The following is a 17,761-nucleotide window of genomic DNA, read 5'->3' on the forward strand; positions in this document are numbered from 1 at the left end:
GAAGCATATTACCGAAATTTGGTATTTCAACACGGCAATCTGCCAGATAAATGTAGTTTGGAAATTTGCAAAAATCTTCCTTCTTAGGCAGATCAAGCTAGTTATAAAACTGAAAAACTTAAGATAATTATAAAGTGTGACTTACATGACAGAGCTGCCAGGCTTAATCATATCAATATTTATTCAAGTTTATTAAATTCTTTATCAATTGCTAGTGTCGATTTTCCTTCAAAACTCTGTTTGACTGAAGCAATTTACCGAAATTTGGTATTTCAACACGGCAGTCTGCCAGATAAATGGAGTTTGGAAACTGGAAAAATTATCCATTCTTAAGAATTTATTCAAAATTTAAATCGATTTTCGAAGGGTGTCTAACATTTAAGTGTTGCCAGTTTAATTAAATCTTAAATCACTGAGGTTAATTTTTTCGTTAATGTCGTTCAAATTTTTAAGCCGTAATTGCCAGAGGTGACTAACTAGAAATGTATATTTCTTCTATGAAATCCAACCCATTTCCCCAACTGTTCATTTCGCCAACTTCGTAAAAAAATTAGTTGGCGAAATGCTCGGTTGGGGAAATGCATAGGGTTTGCGTGTTGGGGGAATGGGCAACTCGTTTCCCCAACTGTGCATTACGCAAAAATCTTAAAAAAATTGCATGGCGAAATGCTCGGTTTGGGAAATGCATAGGGTTTGCGAGTTGGGGAAGTGGGCGACTCATTTCCCCAAGTTCGTAAAAAAATTGTTTGGTGAAATGCTCGGTTGGGGAAATGACCGGTTGGGGAAATGCTTAGTTGGGGAAATGAACAGTTGGAGTTATGGCTTTTTTTGTTAGGGGAAATGAGTAGTTGGGCTCATTTCCCGTATGTCTACGGGCGAGTAAATCGCAGAGATAAAATCTCGCCAGACTAAAGACTAGACATAAAGTTGCTTGTACTATTCCAACTAGTAGGTTATGTAGTCTATAGTGTGACTAGGTCTCACTAGAAATGTTAATAGGCGCGAAGGTACAGCTGACACAATTTTGGGTCTTATGCTACTTTTGGTATGACGTTGCGCTGCTCGATCGATCGAAAGCATTTCAAGCTGCACAACGTAAAGGAAGAAATGGCATCGAACCGATTGCCTGAGTACAGAAAAGCTCTTTAAGTAACGCTGCAAACGATTTGCATTGGATCGGATACCGCTGCAGGTCCAATTACTCTTACTGAACGCAGCCAAGCATAGAAGTCGAACGAGTGACGTGGTTCCTTTTATCAGTTGACCAATGTGGTTGAGGATTTTGGAAACGATTTAGAGGGAACTCATTTTCTGCAATTCTTATACCCGTATGCGTGACTGTCACTGTATGTAAGTAAATTGGATAGCATCAAATATATAATTCTGACTGATGAAAAAAAATTATATTAAATACCCACAGTATTTATATTTATGAAATATATTATTGGAATTATTACTATTTTTATTAATTAATTAATTAATTTTAAGAATTAATCTTGCAACAACCAAATCAATAAATAAAGAGTTTCGTGATTATGAACTTAATTTAATTTTCATTAATTTTACGAAATAAATTCAAAGTGTATATGCCAATTTGGAATTAGTTACCAGAATTACCTGTTTTTATATGAGTAAAGTTAACTCGCTTATTGTAAATTTTTTAATTTAGAATTGAATTGAATTGAAGAAGTAACTGTTTAAAATTGGTAACGTAATTTTAAATATAAATAATTGACAAGTAATTATTTACTAATTAACTTCTGACGTTAGTATATATAACGCGTTAAGTAAATGACGACATGTAATTTATAGTTAATTGAATACCGGTAAACCACCTAGTTTAATTAATTACTGATTGAATTTAAAATTAACTGTACGGGTACTTACGAGGAGACGACCCAAGGTGGTTCTCATCGATTTTGTTCAAAGTTGGGGGATTGTTAGACCTAGATGTAACATGAAACCCGTTAAAGGGAAAAGTTACGCTGGGCTTCCGTTTTGCCATGGCAACCAAAAATGTTTTTGACAATATAAAATGAGAAAAAGTGTATGTAAAATAACATGCGAAAATAACAAATTCTTAGGGTCCCCTGGGCTGTGCAAAACTCCAATAAATAAAAAAATATTTAAAAAAAATAGTAAATTTTACATTTTTGGATTATTTTGGAAAAATAGGGGGAATAAAAACCATTTTGGGTGAACTCGAGCTAATTTGAATAAATTGGTCGAAATTTTAGGTATAATACAAAATATTTGTAAAACTTATGCCGTGATAACTGCCATATATTTTCGGCGATAAATCTTAAAATTTCTACATTACATTATCTGAACGATGTAAACAGATTTTTAGATTTCGATAGAAAAACGACGCCATTTTATAAAATGGCGGATACAAATATAAATCATGGTGCAATAAGTTAGGTAATTTGTATCCGATTAACCTGAGATTTTCTACGTTACATTATCTGCCCGAATGAATTCGTACTATAGATTTTTATAGAAATCCGACACCATTTTGGAAAATGGCGGATATCAATAAAACGATAAGTTCCGTAAATATTCGTCGATTAATCAGAAATTTTCTACGTTTCATTATCTGCCCGAGCTAATTAGACCTATGGGTTTTCCAATAATAATCCGACGCCATTTTGAAATATGGTGGATATAAATTATTTGTCGATTTACGTGAAATTTTCTACATTACATTATCTGACCGGTTAAATAAGCCCCTTTACACTGTGAAAGAAATCTGACGCCATTTTACAAAATGGCAGATATCATAATGCGATAACTGCCGATATTATTTGTCCAATTACTTGAAATTTTCTACTTTAAGATAATTAATCCTAATAATTTTAATAAAATTCTAGGCCATTTTGAAAAATGGCGGATGTCAAAATGTCTCACGGTCATATAAGTTCCGTAATTATTCGACGATAAATCTTAATTTTTCGGTTTCATTAAATGATCGAATAAATAAGTCCTTCCTATTTTGAAAGGAAATTTTTGGTAACTCGGGAAATTATTGGTAAATCGGGAAATTATTGGTAACTCGGGAAATTATTGGTAACTCGAGAAATTATTGGTAACTCGAGAAATTATTGGTAACTCGAGAAATTATTGGTAACTCGGGAAATTATTGGTAACTCGAGAAATTATGGGTAACTCGAGAAATTATTGGTAACTCGGGAAATTATTGGTAACTCGGGAAATTATTGGTCACTCGAGAAATTATTGGTAACTCGAGAAATTATTGGTAACTCGGGAAATTATTGGTAACTCGGGAAATTATTGGTAACTCGGGAAATTATTGGTAACTCGAGAAATTATTGGTAATTCGAGAAATTATTGGTAACTCGAGAAATTATTGGTCACTCGAGAAATTATTGGTAACTCGAGAAATTATTGATAACTCGTAAAATTATTGGTAACTCGGGAAATTATTGGTAATTCGGGAGATTATATGCCAATATGACAAAACATGGTCTTTAAAAGCACAAATTCTCAATTTAAAAGCATATTAAGCTTATAGAAGCTCAACAGTGTCTTTTCCCGCCAATTTACAGTAACACATGCATTCTTTAAAAATTCAAAACCATTCTCATTTTATTATTGTGGTTTTGTGTATCTTAAATTCATAAACGACTCTAAAGACTAAAATACACTTCGTATGATAACTGTTGTTATTGTTAATGCCTTAATGACATTCGCGACCGATTACTCACTCTACATCGGGGGCTAAGCTCCTAAACCCCCGTTTTGTTTCTCTTTGCCCCCTCCAACTTTTAAACGTTCCTACGCCCCAGAAATGAGAAACGGAAGGGAAGGCAATGTCTCCCCAAAACTTGAAAGTACATCATTCCCCCCCCCCCCCTCCATCTTGAAACGATGAAATCGTGGGAATTTTCAAACAGAAGATTTCATTTTTACCCTACTTTATTGAATAAACAAATAACGCGCTTACACTAGTTCCCTACGAGAGAATAGTAGCAATATTTTTTTTAATTATTTTACATTAAGTCATCTAGATCGTGATTCTGGTCGGACTTGGGAGTATGAACTCCAGACTTCCAAGTTCTACCAGAACCTTTGTTTTTAATGATCCAGACGCTAATTGTAGAAGGCGATACATGTTAGCCCTAACTCAAGAAGGCGATAATCGCGACTCGGCCTTAATGATTATAAGGGACCCCAAAAACAGTTTCGCGGGAGGACCCCGAACCCATAGCCACGTCACTGAGAAAGCTACTATTTTTAAAATATAATCGATCAAAAACCAATTTTATATTCTAAATAAATAAATGTGGTGGATTTTATTTTTCTTTAACTTCATTTGAATTGCTTGCGTATTTAACTTTAAATAATACTAAACACACTGGAACCGTATAGGAACCGGAACCGATCGGTTCTAAATTTTGAGAACCGGAACCGAAACGGGAACCGTTAAATTAAAATTTTAAGAACCGGAACCGTAACCGGAACCGATAAAGCAAAATTTTAAGAACCGGAACCGGATCCGGAACCGAGATAGTCCAAAAAAGTGGAACCGTTGCATCCCTAGTCTATATATTTACTAATTTGATTAAAGAGTAGTAAGGTTATGTGCAAACCCCTTAAATAGCCAATCACTTTATCTTCTCCTTCCCACAATTCCCTAGGAAAATCGTTGCAAAAATTTAAAAGCTGATTTCTTTACTCGTCTATTCACAAAATATAATATACATTTTTCCGATATTTATTTTAACCAAATAATATATTATAATATAAACTTACCAAAATTATTATAATTCGCCCAATGGTAAATGAACTTACACTATATAAATTGGATTTAGTTAAAATTAATAGACTGTAAACAAAATTATGTTAATTGCACAATATTATTGGAATTTTCTCAATATATTCAAATATACACAATATTATTTCAATATACCAATTTTATATAAATATACACAATATTATTTAAATTGCCCACTATTATTTCAATTAACCATATATTATTGGAAATTACTCAAAATTGTTCCAATGTAATCAAAATTATTTAAAGTTACTCAATATTATTAAAAGCACCAATTATAGTTTGAATTTCTCCCAATTTATATGAATGTCGAAAATGTAATTTCAACTAATTTAATGTAATTCCATTTTACCCAAATTATACGAATTTACCTAAATGTATTCCTTTCCTAATTTAATGATATAAGAACTTATCCAATATTATTTGAATTTGCCGAAATATACCCATTTTAAATAAATTTTCAGATAATTTTTCTAATAACAATCAAGAGATACATTGTTATGCGCTATTTTCCTTAGAATTTGTTATTTTCGCATGTTATTTTACATAGACTTTTTCTCATTTTATGTTGTCAAAAACATTTTTGGAAGCCCAGCGTAACTTTTCCCTTTAACGGGTTTCATGTTACATCTAGGTCTAACAATCCCCCAACTTTGAACAAAATCGATGAGAACCACCTTGGGTCGTCTCCTCGTAAGTACCCGTACAGTTAATTTTAATTTATGCATTAAATATTTCGTTATTAAAGTAATCATTACTAATGATATAAAACTCGGCTTTAGATGTGTTTGTACTAAGAATTTTGATAGGTTTTGTGTCATCTGCAAAGAGACTGGGGAAAGAATGGTCGATAGCTAAAGGTAAACTATTGATGTATATTGCAAATAAGAATGATGCAAGAACGGATCCCTGTGGGACTCCGCTTGTGACGTCGCAAGGCGGGAACTGATTCCACGTATGACAAGCAAATAATCACACTTGAGGTGTTAAAAGTTAAGGCCGCAGCTGGAAGTGTACTCTTAGATATTATCAAGCGCTATCTGCATTGAGTCGTACAGATTTTGAAGCGCCGATCCACACTTCCAACCTGTAATATCATCTGCGTGTTCACCATGATCTACCAAGCTCTGACAAATTTGAGGGTTCTCGTCCAACATAACGTCGAAGAGGATGGGGCTGATAGAGCTGCCCTGAGGGACTTCCCTTTTGACTGAATATATGTCAGAAAGCTCCCCATTAACTCTGACCTGGGAGGTTCTGTTCTTGAGAAAATCCTCCACCCAACGAAGAAGATGTCCTGACAGACACCAACGTTATAGCTTGTAGAGCAGTGCTTGATGGTGGACACTGCCAAAGGCATCCTTTATGTCAGTAGGATGTACCACAATCTTTGCCAGTTTTTCAATGTACAGGTAGAAAGGGGGTCGGCACCGGAAGTCCCCGCTTCCTTCCCCCCTGTGTGTAAACTAGGTCACTTCCGGCAGGTGGCGACATTGTGGGCGTGGCCACGGGTGTCAGGTTACTCCCGCCAGGTGGCACGCGCGCGTACTGCGCGCTGATTGGCTGGCGCGGGGACCACGTGGTAACTACGCAGCGCGGGGATCACGTGGTTACTACGCGTGTACTGCGCGCTAATTGGCTGACTCGAAATTATTCAAAATGGCGCTGATTGGTTGGTATTTTGGCGCGAAAAGGGGTCAGTACTCCTTTAAAGGAATTCCTAGGCTCGCTATACTCGGGCTTTTCCATTGTTAAAGTGGTGACAGGTTTGATTGATTGAGCAGGTGTAGAATGTACGAGGAATGCGCCGTTGCTAGGTTACCCCGCTCGCTGTTAGAGTATCAACAAATAAAATACCTTTAGCGACAATACCGAGAGAATCACCTATTAATTATGTCATCGAATTAAATTGAGGTCGCGCATTCGCTGGAAAAATGGCCGCGTTAGTGAACAATCCTTTTTTAGCGACGTAGAAACCGGTTCATTCCGCGGAAAATTCACGTGATTTGGCCGCCATCTTTAATGTCGCATATTCAAACGGGTTCTGTAGGGTGGCCATCTTTATTTTTTTAGGAAATTTACCATATTTACGTCAATTTTTTAACGCTTTTTAAACAAGTTGTTCCTAACGGATTTTTATATCGTTACGTACCTAGATGACTTGAGCTTGATTATTATGACATATGTATCATATATTACCGTCACGTAACTTTTAATAACGACGCAAGGGAAAGCTTTCTAATTTATATTGAATACATTGCCGCTATACGAAATATTTACATAAATTAAACAAGGTCGGTTCGCGCTCATGAAATTTAAATAAACGTAATAAGTAATTACATTGGTATAATAACAAACAAAACGGGTTTTAGTTCTTTAACAATTAAACTACTTTACATCTAAAAAACCAACTTATACCGTCAATGTGTTCCTTATTTGAATAAAATTGATAATAAAACTTTTTTTACAAAACAAATGAAAAATACAATGTTATAAAATAATTTTCAAATCTGAACCTGAAATTAAATATGTTTGTCAAATGGTTATCACTTTTTTAAATTATCTTACATCCTTCTATGTTTAAAATAAAAAACTGATTTAAATTTCATACTTTATTAATATTTTACAACATTTGTTGTTGACACAAAGGAACTATCGTTAATAACATTTAACACGCTATCAATAAAAACCACTAACTCGACTATCGCCTTTAAGAATCCAGTTTTTGCGGCTCGTTCCAAAAGAATTTCGTGAGAATTATGCTCTTTTTGAAAATATCTCATTCTTTGTGCAATCAAATCCATTTCAAGTTGACCATTCATTTTTTTCAATTCTTTAGTTATATGTTTAATCAGTTCATAGTCCTTGTTTTCTTTATAAGTCATTATTCCACAACAAAAACAAAGCGAAACTAGTTTGTATAAAACGCGATGTGGTTGGTTCAGTACAGGTCGAACACAAAGGAATCTGATTACTGATCTCTCTCTCCACGCCGTTAGCGCTCCTCTGATTACCGCGAACTATATCTCTCTCCACGGCGTTAGCGCTCCTTTAAAGGATTGCTTTTCTCCGCGTTTATCTCCATTTTTAACGCTGTGATTTATTTAGAACAGGTGTTGAGCGGAGAATCCCCCGTTGCTATGGTGACCTCGGCGCGACGTTTATTTGAGTATCAACAAACTTAGCAAATACCTATAGATTGTTTCAATGTTAATTTCGTTAACCTCGCAGTTTGAAACAAGTTGTCCCTATATTAAGAATCAGCTTAGTATACAATTTGCAGCTCTGGCCTTATAAATGTTTCACTGTATACAATGTCTTTACCCACATTGTGTACATTTAGTAATATTAGTTTACGTATAACCGTATCCTTTTAGTTATACCAATCGACCATGGTTAGGTAAATATAATGCATTTATAAGTTCGCGTGTTGAACACATAATAGTATTAAGAACTTTCTAATTAAATTGAATACATTGCCAATATACGAAATATTTACATACATTAAACAAGGTTGGTTCGCGCTCATGAAATTTATATTATAGTAAACTTTGTCGGGTAAATTACTTGACTTTGTAATGGATATTTCAATAACCGTTCATCATTTTAATAGATCAATGACGGTATAATTAACAACGTCTGAATTTTCGTCGCTAAAAGATATGTCCATAAAGATTGATTATAAAAAGTTTAATATGCAGGTATCTATGGATTCGGATTACCTAAACAAGTCGCCCCTATATGAACTTTTAAACGGTTATTCGTGTTAAACGTGTACATTGCTACTATAACTTTTTCAAAAAGCAGCAGTCGATAAGTATGACATTCTAATTACCGTCAAATACAGAGCTAGAAGTTACTTGGTTAACCATTTTTAGGTTATTTTTATGGTCAGTTATTGAGCGTTTCACTCCGATACGGTTCAATGGGAATTATTATTGATCGCTATTGTCAGTTATAATAAGAATGAAAATAGATTTGCAATTTATTCCGGCGATATGTACTTTTAAATTTTAACAGATTTGACATACTTTATAAAGTCTAGCACCTTATATCCTATGAACAATATTTTTGGAAAAAGTACAGCTAGATACTACATTATTAGAGATAATAAATAATACTATAAATATAGAACTCAGTTAATCAAGTTAATTTTTAACGAAACATGCAAACAATTACCAGCCTATCAATTTGATATTTTAATTATTGTTGTTGGCAATTAAACTTTGGGGTCACTTCACCGAAAATCATGTATTGTTATCACAACAACTTAAACACAAGTTTTTTAACTAATGTTTGATACCTATTTAATGTAAAAGTAGCTTCATGATTTGTGGCGCTTTGGGTTTAATTTAATAGACTAATTTCTTAATCTTGCAGGATTTTTTTGTTAGTAGATTTCTGTAGTTATTTGTCAAAAATATCGCGGTAAAGAATACGTTTCTCAGTATAAAAAGCGAATAAGACAGGACTTTTTGTTAGTAGATTTCTGTAGTTATTTGTCAAAAATATCGCGGTAAAGAATACGTTTCTCAGAATAAGAAAAAAATCGATGTGTTTTACGACTACCTATCTATCATAATATTTTAATCTATGTACTGTAATCAAATTATTACTACGAAATTTAATAGCACATTGAATATTTTTAATGACAATGGAATGTGATCGAAATGTCGGACTAAACTGAAAAAGCTGTTATAACAACTGCATCTGCAGGATAATTAAAAATTGGAAATGTAACAATATTACAAAAGTCGTAAATATATTTTAGAATTTCAAAGTGTAAATATTACAATAAAGTGTCAATTTTCCAATGTAAAAAAAATATGTATCCGAGTTTTTTTAATGTCGCCTTTACATAAAATGTCAGAGTAGTTACACTTTCAGTTACGTTAGCTTAATATGAAAATAGTGCTAAAATCCCCTTTAAAATTTGATAAAATACATATGTAAGTAGGTAGAATAATACTATAAAATTTCTTTTTCTACTTTTAATACGGCAAAACGCAACTCCGATACGCAAATTTTCATTTTTTTTTTCATTTTTTATTTCAGTAAGTCTTTAGGTATAAATATCTTTATGAAGGGCCAAGTCAAAAGCGACTTATAGCCCTATTTAAATTAATTATATAATTTATCAATTCAATATTTAAATAACAAGAACAATAAAAAAAAAAATTAACAAAAAACCATACACTGCAATAGGATTAAAAACACAGTTTACAAACAATAAAAAACCAAAACCTAGAAACCACTAAATTCAATTAATAATACTGTCTTATGTGACCGGGCTTATTTCTGTAATATAATTTTTTAAATATTTTTTAAGTCTCATGTAGTTAGTAATTTCGCTGATTCTATCATAAATATCATTAAAAGATTTTATGCCCTTATAAAAAATAGATAATATTTTTTTCTCTGTTTTACACTGTGGTAATTTGATTACATATTTTTTCCTATTTGCAGACTTAGTGTTATTTAATGTAAATAAGTTAAAAACATCACTTTGTAAAGTCTTAAAAATAAATACAATACACGCAAACCAGTACAATTGCACAATGTTTAGAATATTACTTTTTGCATATAATACATTTGAGGGGGTGCGCCATTGTGCATTATAAATATTACGCAAAGCTCTTTTCTGCAAAACCCATATTCGATTTAAATTATAGTTTGCAGTATTTCCCCATGACGTTAGGCCATAAATTAAGTTAGAGTGAAAAAAGCTGTAGTATAACTGAAAAAGCGTTGTTCTAGGAAATATATCCTTGTATTTATAAATTATATATGTTGCAAACGATAATTTTTTACAAATTTCATTGACATGTACATTCCAGCTTAAATTTTTATCGAACCAGACTCCTAAGTATTTATAGTGGAAGACTCTATTTATTAATTGTCCCGTTAGGTGAATTTTACATATTGAGTCATTTATTGTTTTGCCTATATTTGAGAAGACAATATATTCAGTTTTATTTTTATTCAATCTCAGGCCATTACTCAGCAGCCAGTCATTTATACTACCTAGGAGATAATTAGCTGACTCCATCAAAGACTCTAAATTATAGCCTTCTAACAGCAGTAATGCGTCATCTGCATATAGTGTAAGAAAACCAAAAGGAATGGCCTTCGCTAGGTCATTAATGAATAAATTAAAGAGGAGAGGAGATAGGATTGATCCCTGAGGGACACCAACAGTAAGAGGCTTGAATTGAGACAGAGAATTATTTAGTTTTGTGGCGAAAGATCTATTGTCTAGATAACTTTTTAGCCATTCCAAGGTAGTTCCTCTAATTCCTACGCGTTCTAACTTTTCAAGGAGTCTTTGATGAGAGACACTGTCAAAGGCCTTTTCCAGATCGATAAAAAGACCCAGACAGTATTTTGATGAGTCGATTGCGTTTAATATAAATTTATAAACTCTAGCTATAGCTTGTTCGGTATTTCGTCCGCTTCTAAAGCCGAATTGGTGGTCCGAGATTAGATTATGCTTAATACAGAGTGCATTGAGTCGAATCAAATAGCATTTATCAATAATTTTGGCGAAGAATGATAGGACCGATATCGGTCTGTAATTGTTTGGGACATTTGGGTCACCTTTTTTGTAGACAGGGGTAATAACAGTTCTTTTTAATCTGCTTGGATAAGTACCGGTGGTAAAAGACAAATTAATAAGAAAGACTAATGGCGCTAGGATAAACAAACTAATGAATTTCATTGGTTTCGGGTGAAATCCATCTATACCAGCAGCACTATTTTGTGGGAGCGTTTTAATAATTTCGCTGACTTCATTTGCATTCGTTAAGAAAAGAGCACAGGTACTAGGGTTAATTTCTATGTGATTTAGGGCATCATTGTCGGTATCATTTTTTGTAATAGTTGCGAAGTGGTTATTGAAGTCATCTGACGAGAGTGAATTTGGAGATTGTTGAGGATTTTTCTTATTCTTTCCGATAATCGTGTTAATAAACCTCCATTTATCTTTAATTGTTTTACTCGATTCAAGTTTATTTCTTATAAAGTTATTTCTAGCATTACGTATCAAGTTGTTACAATGGTTACGATGATTAACATAGTTTATTCTATTCTCTTCGGAGGGATGACGCTTCGAATATTTGTATAGTTTACGTTTATGCTTGATCGCTAAGACTACTTCTTCCGGTAATCGACAATCTTGAGACATTTTAATTTTTATATACGGAAAACTATTATCATACGCTTGTTTAAGACACTTCTCAAAAAATTCATAGGCGTCATTTATATTATTAATTTCGTAAAGTTTATCCCAATTTATAGCAGAGATTAGTTTAGAGAACTTATTCAGATGTTTTTCGGACATATCTTGAATCATAACATTGGGATTTTTAGTTAGCATTACGTCAAATGAGAATAATAACGGTATATGATCTGAAACTTTTGCATCAGGTAATATGTTTGTCGTTCCGTTAATGTTAGTGAAAATGTTATCAATACATCTCCCAGAGATCGGGCGCGTAGGGGCAAATACTTTCCTTGTCAGGCCATAGCTTGAAAAAAGATTCAACAGTGCGGTGGAACAGGGGGAGTCTGAATTAAAGTTGATATTAAAATCGCCAACCACTATCTTCTTCAACTTATCGTTTCCCATATTACCAGTTATACCTTCTAATTTCGTAAAAAAGTTTTGGAAGTTAGCAGAATGCGGGCGATATATCACTAAGACAGTTATGTCAGATTCAATTGAGATACCAAAACTCTCGATGTCAATGTCAAAAAGACATAATTCGTTTTTTATTGTATATTTGATGTTACGTTTTAAGTAGTAGCCCACACCACCACCTCTTCTACCCCCTATCCCCGCAAAAACATAATTCGGTAAATAGTAGGAATAATTATTAAGAAACCAAGTTTCATTAATTGCAAAAATATCAATATTTTCAGACTCAAAATTAGATACTAATTCAGGGAGATTTGCCTCAGCACTACAGACGTTCGCATAAAGTATTTTCATTATTTTATTAACATTTTGAGGCAAAATGAAATTTCTTATTAATATTGTAAATATCAATTATTTCTTAGGTAAAACTCGGCTCGATTTTATATCAAAAAAATAAGTTTGTCCCTCTTTAAGTACAGTGAAGTTAGAATTAAATTTTCCACCCTCAGTTTTTATAAATTGTCGAAGTTGATAACGAACAAATTCTTGTTTAATTGTGAAATCGTGAGATAGATAGATTTTAAGACCTTTAAGCTTATATGCGTTTTTAAGGATATCAGTTTTTTCTGTAGAGTTTTCAAGTTTAATAATTATGCGCTTATTTTCACCGCGTCGAAAAATTTGATGTTGCGATATTCTTATGTTAAGACCTAATATATCTTGAAAAATATTTTGAACTTCGTTTAATAAGGTTATTTTGTCTTCATTAGGTTTTTCTGGTATACCGTCTATTGTTAAATTATTTTTCCGTTTATCAATTTCTAGTGATTCTATATGGGACTTAAGATGCTCAATTTCCTTATCTTTTGAAGCGAAGTTCTGATTGGTAAACTCAGTTAGCTCATCAATTTTGATATTTGCGTTATCTAAGACCTTAGACAGATAATACACAAAAATCTTTACTCTACGTTCGATTCTTTAAAATTCATTTCCGATACACATATATAGATAAAGAAATACTACAAAATTTTAAAAAGGTAGAAAAATACTACCTCTTTTCTTGGCGTTCTAAAGTGGCGAATAAGTGGTGGTGAATGTTATATCGGTGGAGCGAAATCCATGGGTTTTTCTACTGTGCTGATGTAAATACAATGACGCAATAACTGACTATATAAAATTGACCGATCAGTGGATACCCATTCAAACTCGAAGAAGATTCAAGTCAAAACTATGTAAGTATAATCTTATTTTATTCCTCTTTCTCGGAGGGTAATCTATATACTTTTGAATTATAGGCATAAGAAATCAATAGTCGTTGATTTTGAATTCTTTGACGGGCGGACCAAAGATGAGAAAATAGTGAAAGAAGCGTCAGCTTGCGCGGCCGAAAATACATCCCGGGTCGCATCGTGGGTTTTTCTTCCACCATACCCCCAAACTGATCTACCTTCCCAAACTCAACGCCAGAACACGGGGGTTGAGAAGAACATACACGGTCTCGCTTGGGACTATGGTTTTACCCCGTACAACAAATTGGAAGAATGCATGCGAATGGCTACTGACGGCTATGACCGCGTATTTTGTCAAGGAGCAGACAAGTGCAAATTTTTATTAGAACTAATAAACCGCGAAGTGATAGACCTAAATGGTGTAGGTTGCCCGGAGGTTACTGAATTGGATGAATACAGACCCAGGTTTACGTGTCTTATTAAACACAACACTAATTTGGAAAGTAAGAAATACTCTTGCGCTTTAGAGAAAAGTACGATATATGCCGAGTGGCTATATATAAATATCTTTATTGTAAATTGGAGATTATGTGAATAAAAAGCAATTTTAGATCAAGAGTTTTATCTTAAGAACATTTTAAAAAACGCTTCGCTTGACAAGTAATTTAACCCGTTATGTACTATTAAGAAGACGTTATTAATATACTTTTACAAGTAATTGATAATTATTACCGCGCCACCCTCAGAAGTAATTAATTTGTCTTCATTTTAACATGTCTCCAACGCCAATGGATCCCGAGGCACTACCTTAGTTTATTATAAGATTAAAAATGATAGTTTCTTAATTTCCTATCATTCTCCCTAAGGTATCAGATTATGAACAAATAATCGCGTGACAGTCCTATTAACAGGTGTATTCAATTTGTCAAAATGATTAATTAGCACGACAGCAGAATGAACCGGTTCTACTATGACTATGCGAAAGGATTGTTCCCTAACGTGGCCATTTTTCCAGCGAATGCGCGACCTCAATTTGACGTAATAATTCGATGACATAATTAATTGTATTGTCAACGAAACACCTGCTGGAGTTTTCAACGCGTCCCCTCTAAGGGGTTTTAGGTAGTATATATATATATATATATACCCTTTAGTCACACGAATCTAGAAATCCTGACACTAGTGAATCTTCCCGGAGCAAAAAATTTAAGTTTCCAGGTGTTTTTAATGTAACAAATACTTAGTTGTTTTTGTTTTTAGGGAATCGTTTGTAGCTATACACATTCTTTTCGCCATAATTTGGCCAAAAACTAAATATTCTTCTTCTAAACGGTTTTTGGTAAAAGAGGTAATTTTTAAAAGTTTTATATTTAAAATTTTATATTTTAAGTTAAATATAAATGTTACAGATTGGCTACAAAAGCTCAGATGGTTGCGAAGACCTAATTGTTTTTCGTACCCCGGCTGCTAATAATTATTCGGGGGATACAAACCGCCAAATCGACTCGATCGCCTACTATGTCAATAAGCTTCCCAGGGATCAGGGACAATACGATATTGAGGCCGTCGAGCGCCATGTCTTAAACGCGACTGGCCCAATACGTTATTGTCAAAGAAAGGCAAACGAAAGAGTACCTGGGAAACTTTATCGATCTAGATCGAATAATCGTCGCCACGCGGTTTGTGTGCCCTAATTTTCCAGATTTAGAACTACAGCCGGGTGACTTTCACCATCATTTTAACAACGACCATACGCGGTATGAATCAATGATCACCATCTTTTGGTGGGGAAATTATATAGTATTTCTTATTTAACAGAAATGTGTGCGCCTATGAAAAGGCAAGGCAAGTGGCTGCCTATGTTCAAAGTATAGAGGGTAATCCCCTAGAATTGTACCCAGAGGAAGAGGACGACCCGTCTACACCACCCACATCCCCGACAAACCCGGAACCTCCAGCGAACAAACCAAGAGCGCTTGATCTCCGAAATGGTAAATATAAAATCAAACTATCATGTTTCTCATTTTTAATTTTTAATTTTAATTACAGCTCCGGGAATCACTATTGTCGTAGAAGGAGGTAAAACAATTAGTCGAATTTTATTAGTGATATAGGTCACATGTTCATTCCACTTTAGATTACTGTCTATTATTACCCCCAGATATTTTAGTTTATTTACTCTTTCTAACTTTAAACATTTTCCAGTGCAGTTTCTACAATTATTATTTTCGTGAATTTTAAATTCATGTAACAAATGTATAGTCGTTCTCGAGGAGAAACAAATGTAATTAGTTTATTTATGTTGAGTGTTAATAAATTTTCCTTAAGTTTCATATAAACTATATTTAGAGCCCTTTCTGTCTTGGAAAAATAAACCAGCCTAGGGAATATTTAAAGTTTTTTACATTATTTATATATGGTTTTCTTTATCGTTCTTCGAAGTCGGTCGTGTCTGGTCTGGCCGATCCCGATAGCTATCTGTTGGAGAAACAGGACAAAAGACTGAAAGTAGGAGAGAAGAATTATAGGATTAATTTACAAGGTTGCTATACTTTGTAGATTCTACTCCTTTAGTCCGCGATAGGTAGTCGTAAAACACAACGATTTTTTTCTTATTCGCTTATTATACTGAGAAACGTATTCTTTACCGCGATATTATGACAAATAACTACAGAAATCTACTAACAAAAGAGTCCTGAAAGATTAAGAAACTAGTCTATTAAATTAAACCCAAAGCGCCACAAATCATGAAGCTACTTTTACATTAAATAGGTATCAAACATTAGTTAAAAAACTTGTGTTCAAGTTGTTGTGATAACAAAACATGATTTTCGGTGAAATGACCCCAAAGTTTAATTGCCAACAACAATAATTAAAATATCAAATTGATAGGCTGGTAATTGTTTGCATGTTTCGTTAAAAAATAACTTGATTAACTGAGTTCTATATTTATAGTAGTATTTATTATCTATAATAATGTAGTATTTCGGTTATGTAAAATTTTTTTTTGGGCCATTTATCTAGCTGTACTTTTTCCAAAAATATTGTTCATAGGATATAAGGTGCTAGACTTTATAATGTATGTCAAATCTGTTAAAATTTAAAAGTACATATCGCCGGAATAAATTGCAACTCAATTTTCATTCTTATTATAACTGACAATAGCGATCAATAATAATTCCCATTGAACCGTATAGGAGTGAAACGCTCAATAACTGACCATAAAAATAACCTAAAAATGGTTAACCAAGTAACTTCTAGCTCTGTATTTGACGGTAATTAGAATGTCATACTTATCGACTGCTGCTTTTTGAAAAAGTTATAGTAGCAATGTACACGTTTAACACGAATAACCGTTTAAAAGTTCATATAGGGGCGACTTGTTTAGGTAATCCGAATCCATAGATACCTGCGTATTAAACTTTTTATAATCAATCTTTATGGACATATCTTTTAGCGACGAAAATTCAGACGTTGTTAATTATACCGTCATTGATCTATTAAAATGATGAACGGTTATTGAAATATCCATTACAAAGTCAAGTAATTTACCCTACAAAGTTTACTATTATATAAATTTCATGAGCGCGAACCCACCTTGTTTAATGTATGTAAATATTTCGTATATTGGCAATGTATTCAATTTAATTAGAAAGTTCTTAATACTATTATGTGTTCAACACGCGAACTTATAAATGCATTATATTTACCTAACCATGGTCGATTGGTATAACTAAAAGTTTACGGTTATACGTAAACTAATATTACTAAATGTGCACAATGTGGGTAAAGACATTGTATACAGTGAAACATTTATAAGGCCAGAGCTGCAAATTGTATACCAAGCTGATTCTTAATATAGGGACACCTTGTTTCAAACTGCGAGGTTAACGAATTTAACATTGAAACAATCTATAGGTATTTGCTAAGTTTGTTGATACTCAAATAAACGTCGCGCCGAGGTCACCATAGCAACGGGGGATTCTCCGCTCAACACCTGTTCTAAATAAATCAACAATGGAGATAAACGCGGAGAAAAGCATTCCTGTAAAAGAGCGCTAACGCCGTGGAGAGAGATATAGTTCGCGGTAATCAGAGGAG

General features: G+C 33.4%; 1 protein-coding gene and 1 long non-coding RNA gene across 2 annotated transcripts; one reads left to right on the plus strand and one right to left on the minus strand.

Annotated features, from left to right (window-relative positions):
• Window positions 1–5,814: 5,814 nt before the first annotated feature.
• LOC149940610 (uncharacterized) lies at window positions 5,815–12,170 on the minus strand. Its single transcript, XM_090179337.1, has 2 exons — window positions 10,796–12,170; window positions 5,815–6,092 (listed from the first exon to the last, which is right to left on the minus strand). Exons 1-2 carry the CDS (start codon window positions 12,168–12,170, stop codon window positions 5,815–5,817), a joined length of 1,653 nt encoding a protein of 550 aa, XP_090035463.1.
• A 2,750-nt stretch (window positions 12,171–14,920) lies between these two features.
• On the plus strand, window positions 14,921–15,860 carry LOC149940611 (uncharacterized). The gene is made up of 4 exons (XR_016481377.1): window positions 14,921–15,008; window positions 15,070–15,417; window positions 15,479–15,651; window positions 15,710–15,860. It is a non-coding gene; the product is annotated as an uncharacterized LOC149940611 (long non-coding RNA).
• The last annotated feature ends 1,901 nt before the right edge of the window (window positions 15,861–17,761 follow it).

The sequence above is a fragment of the Leiobunum rupestre genome, chromosome 6 (genome assembly GCF_980474605.1).
Source record: "Leiobunum rupestre chromosome 6, qqLeiRupe1.1.hap1, whole genome shotgun sequence".
NCBI lineage: Eukaryota > Metazoa > Arthropoda > Arachnida > Opiliones > Sclerosomatidae > Leiobunum > Leiobunum rupestre.

What these genes read in the sequence shown, in the direction of transcription:
- LOC149940610 (XM_090179337.1), bottom strand. Translation starts at nt 12,170, where the DNA reads ATGCTAACTAAAAATCCCAATGTTATGATTCAAGATATGTCCGAAAAA. An exon ending in TATAAATGACTGGCTGCTGA is followed by an intron (nt 6,093 to 10,795) that starts GTAATGGCCTGA and finishes GGTGTCTGTCAG; the next exon opens with GACATCTTCTTCGTTGGGTG.